We start from the raw sequence: 12,393 nt of genomic DNA, 5'->3' as shown, positions 1-12,393 counted from the left end.
GGTGGTCCTTGTGACCGAATTCGGGTATGGGGGGGGGGGGGGTTGGATGTAAATTTTTGTAACAAGTTGGTAAGTATTAGTTCTAGTTCAACTATCTTGTTACATGATTCATATGTTAGTTAGTAGGGAATTTAGTGGGTGTTATGGTATACGGGGATCATGACTAGCCAAGAAATATTTAAACAATGTATTTGACAAAAATTTAGTATTCCGGGTAATGTCCGGTTGTTCGGTTAGATACCGTTCCGTTAAAGTGTTTAATTAGTCCGTAAAGTGTCTTTTATATACATTCTTGTAACAAGTTTAATTCCCGGCACCTAGGAAAGCATACAGGACCATTCTGCCATATTTTTGCATATTACTAGCATGCTACAGTGCTGAATTTTATTAATAAATGCATAATTCTGCATTTAAAGTGTGTTTTTGGCACTTACCGGCACTTTAAATATCACCTAGTGACGCAGTTTTATGGTCCTTACTTCCCTACACTCCCTACTAGTGTAACATCCTGTCTCTGGCTCATACTGGCCTAAGAAACATGGTTGTCTATGTGCTGGCATTGTCAGCATGTTTCTGAATTATCCGTTAGTGTGCTAACTGTGCTTTGTGCATCAAGTATGTCACTAAAGTTTGTGTATAATAAATGGAGTGACAGTATCAGATATGATGCATATGTATGTATGATACAAAAATCATAAAGCAGTTTAAATTGTCAGTTGAAGTCAAGCACAGTCACTAAGCACATAATTAAGATTAATTAATTATACGGTACCTGTAATTGTGAGGGTTGTCACATGTTAATGTTAGTTTTTTATTATAGATGAATAATATTGGGCTTTCAGATGAAGATCAAGCAACTAACAAGAACCGAACACATGTTAAATGAAACTTCCGCGTTGATCTTGTTTTGTTTCGATAATGTCAATTATGTAGACTCTTAAAATTAGTATTTTGAATGTTTTAAACTCGAAGTGAACATCGTTTTGGAAATGTTTTTGTAAAATGACATATATGTCGTATAAATGATGTATATTATATGACGAACTGGTTATAAATTTGTACGGGTCTTACATGTAGTAGCGAGCGAACGCATAATCAACTAAACTCAAAATAAAGTCCAATGTTGAGTAAAATGAATTGGTTCAACGGTCTTTACATTTAAACAATACAAAACTCAAAATAAAGTCCAATGTTGAGTAAAATGAATTGGTTCAACGGTCTTTATATTTAAACGATGCAATTTTTATTTTCTTGCAATTTTTTATTTTATTTTATTTGTTTTTGACACTTCAAGTAAGTTTTGGGATGTTTTGAGCTTGGGTAGGTGACGATAATTCTAATTATCTGGGTAATTTTACCATCTAAGATCCTAAACAAGTATCTTGGATCCCTATGAAAAATCCACAAACATGATTGTTAAACCACACAACGCATAGCCTTACAAAATAATAATGTTTGTGGCTCTGTGCAAGGACTGTGAAGGCAGAGCGAAAGGTCCGTGCCTACGGACAAGAATAGACTAACCTTGAGACTTTGAGAGAGGTAGAGACAGATTAGTGGGGACCCCTTTTTTAGGTGCTTTTACTACGCTCAAAAGAAAATATCTTCACTTTGGAGTAGATATTCATCTAGAGTGGTCCTTGTTTGTTCCTAAAAAATCACATGGATTGTTTTTACCTATACCTGACACTACACTTATCTCTTATAAATAGAGAACCAAATTTAAATCTTTTTGCATTCATCGTCATTACAAATGAAGGCTCTTTCACCTGTTACTTTATCTTCTACGTCGTGCCTTTGGTTTCCTTTTGTTTTATCACTTTGCACCATTTGTTTCTGCAATCAAAACTTGGACCAGGCATCATGTATAGCAAGTGAGCGCCTGGTGCTTATTCAGCTGAAGAACGATCTCATCGACAACGCAAACCGTCTATCTTCTTGGGTAGGCAATGATTGTTGCAGTTGGTCTGGTGTGGTCTGCAACAATATCACTGGTAATGTCCAAGAGATTCATCTTCGAGGACCTGACGATGGATTTCACGGCCATTGTCATGGACCTTACGACACCGATGATGAATTGGAAGAAGCATCCAAACAAATGTTAGGAGGAACCATAAGTCCTTCTGTGACTAAGTTATTACAACTCATGTATTTCGACATAAGTTGTAACGATTTTGGATTCATCCCTATTCCAGCCTTCTTCGGTTCTTTCAAGAATCTACGATATCTTAACATCTCAAAATCACAATTTAGGGGGGAAATCCCCCACCAACTTGGAAATCTATCAAAATTACGTTTTCTAGATCTTCATGACGTTCCTTTAGCCGGAAATATTCATTCAAAGAGTTTAAAATGGTTAAAGGATCTTCAAGAGTTGCAACATCTAGATATGGGTGGCATCGACCTGGCAAGGGCTTTAGATTGGTTTCAGGTGATAAGCTCGCTCCCTTCTTTGCTGGAAATACACTGTTCTTTATGCGGGTTAATTCAATTTCCTAGTAATCCAACTAAAGTTAGTTTTATGTCCCTTATCGTCCTAGATCTTTCGTACAACTCCTTCTTCGACAGTTTGTTGCCCCGGTGGATTTTCAGTTTACATAATTTAGTTTTATTAGATCTCACTAATTGCTTTATTAGTGGTCTAAGTCCAGGAACTCATGGTGGTTTCCATAGCCTGCCTTCTTTAAGGATTCTTAGTGTTTCAGGCAATACTTTTGTGAATTCTTCTTCATTACTTAATGGTTTACCTAGCTTAAGTAATCTTCGTTGGTTTGATGTTAGTAACTGCAATTTAACAGCTCCAATTCTTAGCAACTTACATAACTTGTCATCAATTATTCATCTTGACTTATCGAATAACCAGATTGTTGAGGAGATACCTAAATCCTTAAGTAATCTTTGCAATTTGGTTACCCTTGATCTCCAATCTAACAACTTCTCCGGAAATGTGTCCGTACTTCTTAACAGAGTTTGTGATTGTGAGTCACCTAAACTAGAATTATTAGCCTTACGAGGCAATAATTTGACTGGCCAACTACCTGAAAAGCTAGGAAGACTTAAGAATCTTGTAAGCATGGATCTTGCTTACAATCAGTTAACCGGGAACATCCCAGATTCTGTAGGAAATTTGTCTCTCTTGAAAACATTACAGATGAATATAAATCAACTGACAGGTTCTATCCCAGATACCATTGGTCGTTTGTCATCGTTGAATTTCTTGGATCTATCGTATAACCAGTTGAATGGAAGTCTTCCTAAAAGTATTGGGCGACTCAGGTTGCTGCAATTTCTAACTGTTCATCACAATTCCTTTACGGGCATTGTAACTGAAAATCACTTAACCAATCTAACATCCTTGAAAACTTTGTGGATTGGGGACAACAAGTTAGTATTCACGTTAAATGTTAAAAACTGGATTCCGCCTTTCCAGCTCGAAGTGTTGAGAATAGGCTCTTGTAGTTTGGGTCCTCATTTTCCTTTATGGATTCATTCGCAAACAAGCTTAACAGAACTGGATTTAGCCAACACAAGCATTTCAGACAACATCCCCAATTGGTTTTGGAACACATTCTCTAGTGTATCATATTTGAACTTATCCCACAACAACATTCAAGGAATGTTGGGAAATGTTAGTTTTCTTGCACCAGGTGCTGTCTTAGATCTAAGTTTCAACCGTTTACATGGTTTCCTTCCTGGTCATTTCAATAGACCTGACTTAGATTTCCTCGATCTTTCGTACAACGAACTCTCAGGATCTCTAGAGCAATTCTTGTGTTCTGGCATACAAGAACCGCGACAGTTAAGAGTTCTCAATTTAGCGCACAACAACATGTCAGGTGTTATCTCAGATTGTTGGATGAACTGGGAAAATCTAGCCATATTAAACTTCGAGAAAAACCTGTTTTGGGGTATAATACCATCCTCTCTAGGAAATATTTCTTCCCTCTTATCATTGGATATTCGTCATAACAAACTATCTGGGAACTTACCTGGGTCGTTATTGAACTCCCAGAGCTTGATAATCCTTGACCTAGCAGAAAATGAACTGGTGGGAGGAATTCCAACATCAATAGGGAGAGACAATACAAGTCTAAAACTTCTAAGTCTTCGTTCTAACAAATTGGATGGTAAAATCCCAAATGAAATATGTCACCTCAGTTCTATACAGATCATGGATCTCGCTGATAATGATCTTTCTGGGAACCTACCGACATGCTTTGCAAACCTCACTGTCATTTCTGGAAGGGAGACATCAGGTCCATTTATTCTTTACGACGTTCTTTTTGAGAATATAGTTCTAGGTAGTGCATCACTGGTGACAAAGGGTCGAGTTTCTACATATGAAAACATATTGTCTCTGGTAACTACATTAGACCTTTCTAATAACAAGTTTTCAGGGTCAATTCCTAACGAACTTGTTTCACTTTTGGGCTTACGGTATCTGAATCTATCAGAAAATAATTTAACAGGACGAATTCCCAACTCGTTTAGCAACAATGGAGAGCTTGAATCTTTAGACATATCAATAAACCATCTTGATGGAAAAATTCCTTCCAGCTTAGCAGCATTAACTGCTTTAAATTTTTTGAACGTATCAGACAACAATCTTGTAGGAAGAATCCCAACGGGCCCTCAGCTTCAAACCTTCGATGAGTCAAGTTTCAATGGAAATGCACTTTGTGGGGTTCCTCTTTCAGCGTGTCCACAAAATACTGATGATCCGAGAGGAACTAACAACGAACATGATGAATCTGATGGCATTGATTGGATCCTAGTGATATGTACACTCACTGGATTAGTTATTGGTTTTTGGATCATGATTGCCCCATTAATTGTTAGCAAGCAATGGAGAAATGCTTATTATCATTTTCTTGAAGGAATCTGGATCAAGCTTCGATATTTCAGTCTTATCGTATTCCCATGTAAGTCTTTACCTACATTTAGTTAAACTGATATGTAAAACCTAGAAAGATATAAACTAATGTATAAAAGCGAGAAAGTAAAATTAAAAAAAAAAAAAACGTATATTAATAAAACAAAAAGGTTTAAATTTGGGTGTTCATAGCCTGATCATGTGGATTGTAACTTGTAGGCTTTAGGAGGCGTAAGCAAGCTGGTCATGAAATTCTTAGCTCAATTGATCAAGTTCAACAATTTGATATATCACAATACATCGACGATAAATCCAAAGGTCAGTAGTCAAACTTAAAGACTTTGGTTGTCCAATTGATTGATTCTTATGTTGACGATAATGAAGCATGCCTGTTTTTTCTGTAGGCTTTCAACAAGAGTCGTCTTCTGAAGCTAGCAGCTCCACTCACAAAATTCAACAATCTTATTGACGATCAACAAGGTCACAACTTCAACTAAATACTTGTTTACCTTCACCACACTTGATTTTTGCAACAATCATTATCATATACTACAATAAATGAAATGCAGTTTCACATCTTTTTTTATGGACAGTCCAGAAAATATAGAATCTTAATGAAAACACTATGAATAAACACAATAATAGATACTTGATTTCTGATATGAATGTATGTTTACAGACTTAATGATTCATAATCTGTTTCAAGGTTTAACTCTTGACACATACACCCCTTGATTATACATAATTACATGATAAACACTAAATACAACTTTGGACTATCCACACAAACGACCCGTTAACTTTAACCTACATGGATTAAGGAAACTATGTTTCAATATAAAAGAGGAAACATTTATGTAAAATAAAATAAAATTCTATGTAGAATTTAAGTTGTAGACAACACCTTGTAGTCCCGAGTTTCATCACACAACACATATATGCGGAAATTGAGTGATAAAATTATATCAGTATAGTTATAAATTTATGTAGGTATTTTAATTATATAATTTTTGTATATGATTGTATATAAGTGTAATCTTTTACTACTATTTAAAACATATAAAAATCCTAAAATATAAGTGTAACAATATCTTGATCTGTCAAAGTGTGAATAACATAAACAAAATAACTGGACATGTTAATAAACTAATTAGTGAACAGATCTATTTAGAAACACATATTTATGGTAGATGATGTAATAACTTGGACTTCCGCTTCTAATTGTTGTTTCCACAATGATACATTGACTTGCAGGTCTCCCTAATGGCTTGGGAATATGTTTCAACAAAGAAAATAAATATGAGAAAGCGTACAACATACTGCTTGGGAATTGGGATGTATGTTATATTTATGTTTGTAATGATTTATTATGTAATCTCTCTCTACATATATAATGCTACTTACATGAGGTCAATTGAAGTCCGTTTGATATCCTTTTTGTAACGTCTTATTTTTAAGAGAGTTTGTATTTAATCTAACCCATAAAATATTTATCCATTGTGAGGAATATAAAGTATGTGAGTAGAATAATATATTAATGAGTTTTATTAACATGTAAGAAAAAATGTCACAAAATAAACCTGAAAATATATTGCTTGATATCATTAACATCAATCACAATCAAATTGGTTTTGTGGATTTAGCTTTCTTTATCTCATCTTATTAGGTTATGTACGATAAAAATCAAACACTATTCATTACCTCTTTGTGTATATATATATAACTAAATACAGACCACAAATCTATCAGATAAATGGGTAGTATAACCTTGACATTTTAGTAAATAATAAAAATTAAAAGAGATTATGTTAAGGGTGAGAGGGGGACTCCTCTCTCTCTTACGCATAACCAATACTTGTGTGTCACGTCAACTGCTCTCTTAAACTCCCCTAATACCCTAAATTGATGGCGGTACTCCCCTCTTAGAGGACTTGGTTTTTTATTTTTTATTTTTTGTTTTTTTATTTGTTGTAATTATGCATGTTTATAAAAAATATTAATAAAAATTAAATAAAATTATACAAAAGACATTTCAAAGTAGAAAATAAAAATAAAAATTAAATTCAAACTAGAAAATTAAAATTACATTCAAACTAGAAAATAAAAATTACATTAAAAGTAGAAAATAAAAATTTTAGAAATCGCACGGCCACCCGTACTTATTAGCGATGTCGCGCTTTCGGGCGAGGATGAACGGCAACATATTTGGCGGAGCATCGTCGTGCGGCTTTCATCACGTTGAGATCCTTACACCCGCTTCCTCGTGTGCGATCCTACATATTATAAAATAATAAGTGTTAAAAAAATATGAACTCAGTAAAGAAAATTAAAAAATATACAATGTTAAAAAATATAATTTTTACCGCTTGTTGGTATAGGCCGTTGAAAAAGTTTATTTTCGTCATCATCGGGCCCCATTTAGACCGTACTTGATGCACGGTCCGGTTACTTCCACCGACGGTGGCGTTAAAATGATCAAAAATCTTACGCCAAAAACGATCGCGGTTTTGTTGATTGCCCTTCTTTTTGTTGGTAGAGCAATGTACCCACGCCTTCGCCAACGCCTCTTCTTGGACCTTGGTCCATTTTTCGCTCGCCATTTTTCCCTTTTTATCCCGAGTGTCATCTTCTTCGTTGCCCGCGTCTTCATCCACATTATATTCATCGTCCTCGTTCTCGTCGCCCAAATTTTGAGTTTCAGGCACTACCTCATCGTCCTCGTCGTCGTAAATAGGTAGAGGACGTTCAACATTTCCTCGTGTAGATGGAACTTGTGAGGAACGAAAACCATATGGGTCGAAGACGGGGGATTGAGGAGGAGCATCCATTGATAATAAATTTTGAAAATAGCCGAAATTGGGTTGAAGGTTGGGTGGTTGGGTGTTGTAAAAGGAGGGGTGTGAAGGTTGTTGGAAAAAAACGGGGGTTGTGAAGTATATCCGAAAGGGGGTTGTGGTTGTGCACTTGCACCGCTCGAACCACCACGAGACGGTTGCGAGCTCCGTCCCTTAGTTTTTTTCTTGGCTTCGCGGGGTTGGTTCTCCATTGCTTGGTTTGAAGTGAGTGTGGTTTGAAAGTATAAAAAATTAGTGATGTGAGTGTGGTTTGAGAGTAAAAAAAATGAGTGAAGTGGGTGTGGTTTGAGAGTATAAAAAATTAGTGGTGGGTGTGGTTATTTATATTTGTTAAAAAAGTGATTTTTTTTTTAAATTTGAGCGTTTAAAATTCGACCGTTCCTCAAAACTCGTGCCATTCAACGCGGTGAATACATGCCGATTCCCCTCCCCGAATCGGGTCCCCGCGGTGATGGCGACGGTGTTCCCGATCGGGGTTAGGGGTCACCGCACCCTCTCCCCGAGAGTGCCCCGGATACCCTAATGATATAAGAGCAAATCTGTGTTGGAATTCTATATTATATTGTTCCCGTTGTTTGTAACTGCTATTTGGGCTAATTACAGCCGTAGAAAGTCATCAACTTTTAATCTCAGCCGTTTAAAGTCTCTAAATTCCTTCTAGAAGCAGCAGTTCACGGCAGTTCAGCACTCTCTCACCCACGATCTTGCGGTTTCCTGCAGTTTATCAAGATGCACCAATCAGAATGCATTATTAGAACATGGGTCCTAGAAAAGTGCAAGTTATCAATTGACAGTTAAAAGGGTGTTCCTTATTTTCAGGAACTTAGTGGGGTAGTGGACACTTAACTGAATAGTTTGTTGGCGTTTGTTGGCTATATAATACGGGTTGGGGTAGCATAATCTTCCATTTATTTTTTAATTATATATGCTACCAAAGTTTAAGCATTCCAATGGAGCAGAATAAAGATGAAAGCAATGGAGCATATAAAGATGAAAGCAACAGATCTAAATTCCAGGGTATTTTACTTGATAAATTGTTTTGATACTTTTACCTACTAATTTGAGAGTTTCCAGGGTATTTAACTTGATAAATTGTTTTAATACTTTCACCTACTAATTTGAGAGTTTCATTTCATACCAGGTTGAGCCAAAAAAGGCCTTGCAACTGATGAGAATGCTGAGACCTGCAACCCATTTACCAGTCCGTTGACATCCGACTTACACTGTGACCTGAAAGTGTAGGTTAATTATATTTAAAAATGTTAGTAATGAGTTTGATTTGTTCTCATGTATATGTATATTTTTTTCTTTCTGGAACATACAGGAAGATATTGGGGTTAAAAAACACTACCTCTGCTGTCTAAATGGAAGATCATCATAAAAAAAAAAACACAAATCAGTTGGCCAAGGTACTCTTTCCATCATATTACACTTTCAGCTTTGAAACTCTTAACATAAAAAGGACACGAAGATGATGGTGAAGCATGGTGAATGTGAACTTGTATTCGTGTACTTTCTTTCATTCATTGTACAAGTACTTAGTTTACAATCTCATATTTAAACATGTATTTAAAAAGTTCAAATTTCTGCTTTTATGTAAACAGGATTATAAGATGATGTCGAAGCATGATAAACTGAAGGCGGGCTCAAGTCACTGTATTTTCTTTATTTAAATTTACAATCTCATCTTTAAAGTTGTAATTAAAAGTTCAAATTTTCTGTTCTTAATTTAAACAGGTTTAGAAGATGAGGCCGAACATGATAAATCGAAGGTGAACTCAAGTTTGTGTACTTTCTTTTTTTTCAGTTTACCATTTGATCTTTAAACATGTAATTAAAGATTCATATTTTCTGTTTTTTATTTAAACAGGATCAGATCAGATCGAATGGCAAATGGTGTATTTGTAATTTGTTAACCTTAAAAAAACTTAGAAAAGATTTGGATAATGTTTCTTTAAATATGGTAATTTCGGTTTTTAAATGTTTACACAAGTTTACATATTGTTTTGTTTTAAAAATGTTAATCGGTTTTTTAGTGGTTTTCAAAACTTATAACGCCTTCTGTCCATTTTACACAAGTTTCAGATGTTTTTTTAAAGGGGCAATGTGTTTGTATAAATGGTTTTTAATAAAAGATAGTTTGTCTTTTATACATTTTACACAAGTTTTACTTCCTATTTTTTGGTTCCTTAAATTAGTGAGTCCAACATTTTTTACTTAACTCTTAGTTTGTGCTCTGTAAATAGGTTGTTTCAGTTATTAAAAAAAAGTAAATATTATGATTATTTTCATGTTCTTAATGTTGAAAATTCTCTTTTCAAGTGGTGTAAATAAAATGGCATAACACATGAAAGACTTGAAAAAATAATAAAAAGATATAGTAGTGTCCTGAATGTACCACACAGAAAATACAACCTCAAGTGAAGTAATTTTGATTTTTCTTACAAAAGCCTCTCATTTGTAAACACCTTCATAGCCATTTTAAATTATCTTACAAAAACCTCCCATGTGTTAACACCTTCATTACAGGTTAGTAGACCTTCATAGTCATTTTTTAATTCTCTTACAAAAACCTCTCATGTGTTAAACCTTCATTACAGATTTCATAGCCATTTTGAATTCTCTTATTAAAATATTTACAAAAATCCCTCATATGTTAACCGCCTTTTTTAAACAAAAAACCAGGTAGATTAGTTATTAACAAAACTGACCTAATTTGCTCATTCCCTTCTTCAACATCCTGAAGCTAGCCCCTTACCTCTTCAAACTGCGATAAAAAAAATACTATTGTAAATACGTGTGGATTAGCAATATCCCCAAAATGATGTTGATGATGATGATGTATAATATTTGCTAAAAAGTAAAAGGTTTTTAAAAAAAATTTCAAGAAACATATGATACGGTTATATGATTTACACATAAACACATGTTGACTTTTAAAAGTTATAGATTGTTCAGTTATAATAATTAATGACCAAGTAGGCCACTTTCCCACTTTCACACTATCCCTCATTAATTAACTACCCATAATTTTCAGACAAAAAACCTTAACGGCCTTGAGTAAATAGCTATATATAATGTAGTAATATAGGATTTTAAGATGCTATCATCATATTAAGTCTCTTTGCAAAACCATCTTATGTTATGATAATAGCTTTACTTTAGCTTTTATTACATACACTTTGGTATGTTTATACACCTTTAAATTTTAAAGACTTATATGCAAACGAAACCATTTAGGCCTGTAATAGGTTTGCTAAGGTATGTATACTGAATTTTCTTCAAATGTGTATAATCTAAGTGACTCATCTCAAAACAAACTTAGAACTCACAACATTTTAATCACAATAAGCCTTACATGTATAACACATAATATAACAGATGTCAAAAATAAACATTATGCATTTTATACCATTTAATTCAAATAGGTTTCTGTTAAACAAGACACATATGTAGAGCAAATAGTATGACAGATTGGTAAGAAATACTTACTGTGACATATGATTAAGAACATGGGTTAGAAGATGCACAATAGTTTCGTGAGTTGTTTCAAACACTCAAGGATAAGCCCTAACTTCTGTACATCATATCAAGGTTCCTATTAGCACACTAAAACAGATTAGTATCTTAGAAAAGTATACAATATTGCAGTTATAAACCTAATAAAACTTACATAAATGTTAAACGAACAAACAAAATAGCATGACCCCTTCATATGCCTAATTACAGATCCAAACATTGTTAAACGAACATGAATCACCCCATTCGACCAAATATTCACAGTGTATCAGAACCTAGGGTTTCAGTTGACTAAAACCCTAAAATCCGAAAAGCTTCGATCGTTATCTTTCACAATCGATCATCAAATAAACTGTTAATCAAACATCAAGCACCCAAATCGAAAAAAATAATATCATGTGTAAGACCCTAGGGTTTCAGAGATGAAAACCCTAAATTACGAAAACGATTGAAGTGACGGTACATATGACGACAATGTACATAGTGTATACAGCCATAACAATGGTGAATCGTCATCATCAAAGCTGATGACGATGACGAAAACCATATTCAGAAAGAAACGATTTGCAGAAGAATAAGGGGCTGGATTCATCGCATATGTGGCCAAGGTTATGTGATCACTACTTTTAAATAGTATCCATGTTTTATTTCGGAAGATCCATACCCACTCAATATCCATATTTGTAGCTCACACCCGGTCCATCTCCCATTTCGTTTTATGTTTGATCCCATGGCCCAGTAACCTAACCTGGCCCACATAGAAACCCATTCAAATAACAAAACAAATCATGGTCAATACGCACATTAGTTTGTTCCTAATTTTTATTATTGATGATAATACTTTTTTTTTATTGTTTTACTTTGTACTTTTAAAATTATTATTAGACATATTATTACATCTTTTATTGTAAATTATTTTTCAATAAAAATTGTAAATAGTTTTTCAATAAAAAAATGGATGAACACTACAATGTAGCTGGTTTTTCTTCACTAACACACCATGGAGCATGATATAATCTTATTTTTGTGCGTGTCGAATTTTACTTGGTTTGATGTCAGCGAAACATATTACTACTTATTTCACTTGATAAAAATGTAAGCTCATTTATTTGTATTGGTTTGGTTTCTTAAGTTTATATGGATTGA

At 34.3% G+C, this 12,393-nt stretch overlaps 2 protein-coding genes across 7 annotated transcripts; one reads left to right on the top strand and one right to left on the bottom strand.

Moving 5' to 3' along the window:
• The first annotated feature begins 1,752 nt into the window (after positions 1-1,752).
• On the top strand, positions 1,753-6,384 carry LOC110872810 (receptor-like protein EIX2). The gene is made up of 4 exons (XM_022121687.2): positions 1,753-4,922; positions 5,093-5,191; positions 5,278-5,353; positions 6,128-6,384. Exons 1-3 carry the CDS (start codon positions 1,754-1,756, stop codon positions 5,340-5,342), a joined length of 3,333 nt encoding a protein of 1,110 aa, XP_021977379.1. The 5' UTR covers position 1,753; the 3' UTR covers positions 5,343-5,353; positions 6,128-6,384.
• Positions 6,385-6,913: 529 nt separating this feature from the next.
• On the bottom strand, positions 6,914-11,894 carry LOC110872809 (glutathione S-transferase T3-like). Of its 6 annotated transcripts, none has more exons than XR_004864353.1 (6): positions 11,436-11,894; positions 11,221-11,305; positions 10,440-10,495; positions 8,867-8,958; positions 7,237-8,442; positions 6,914-7,146 (listed from the first exon to the last, which is right to left on the bottom strand). XR_004864353.1 is itself a non-coding variant. In XM_035976198.1 (4 exons), exons 3-4 carry the CDS (start codon positions 7,699-7,701, stop codon positions 7,036-7,038), a joined length of 576 nt encoding a protein of 191 aa, XP_035832091.1. In that variant the 5' UTR covers positions 7,702-8,442; positions 8,867-8,958; positions 9,080-10,433; the 3' UTR covers positions 6,914-7,035. The 6 variants fall into 6 exon arrangements, 1 of the variants encoding a protein (XP_035832091.1); XR_002554708.2 differs by having other exon boundaries at positions 11,221-11,337; positions 11,402-11,893; XR_002554706.2 differs by having other exon boundaries at positions 11,221-11,326; positions 11,402-11,893.
• Positions 11,895-12,393: the final 499 nt, after the last annotated feature.

Source organism: Helianthus annuus, chromosome 8 (assembly GCF_002127325.2).
Source record: "Helianthus annuus cultivar XRQ/B chromosome 8, HanXRQr2.0-SUNRISE, whole genome shotgun sequence".
NCBI classification, from domain to species: Eukaryota; Viridiplantae; Streptophyta; class Magnoliopsida; order Asterales; family Asteraceae; genus Helianthus; species Helianthus annuus.
This window is presented reverse-complemented; position numbering and strand designations above follow the sequence as displayed.

What these genes read in the sequence shown, in the direction of transcription:
- LOC110872810 (XM_022121687.2), top strand. Translation starts at nt 1,754, where the DNA reads ATGAAGGCTCTTTCACCTGTTACTTTATCTTCTACGTCGTGCCTTTGG. An exon ending in CAGTCTTATCGTATTCCCAT is followed by an intron (nt 4,923 to 5,092) that starts GTAAGTCTTTAC and finishes TGTAACTTGTAG; the next exon opens with GCTTTAGGAGGCGTAAGCAA. An exon ending in CATCGACGATAAATCCAAAG is followed by an intron (nt 5,192 to 5,277) that starts GTCAGTAGTCAA and finishes TTTTTTCTGTAG; the next exon opens with GCTTTCAACAAGAGTCGTCT.
- LOC110872809 (XM_035976198.1), bottom strand. Translation starts at nt 7,701, where the DNA reads ATGGATGCTCCTCCTCAATCCCCCGTCTTCGACCCATATGGTTTTCGT. An exon ending in ACGGCCTATACCAACAAGCG is followed by an intron (nt 7,147 to 7,236) that starts GTAAAAATTATA and finishes TATAATATGTAG; the next exon opens with GATCGCACACGAGGAAGCGG.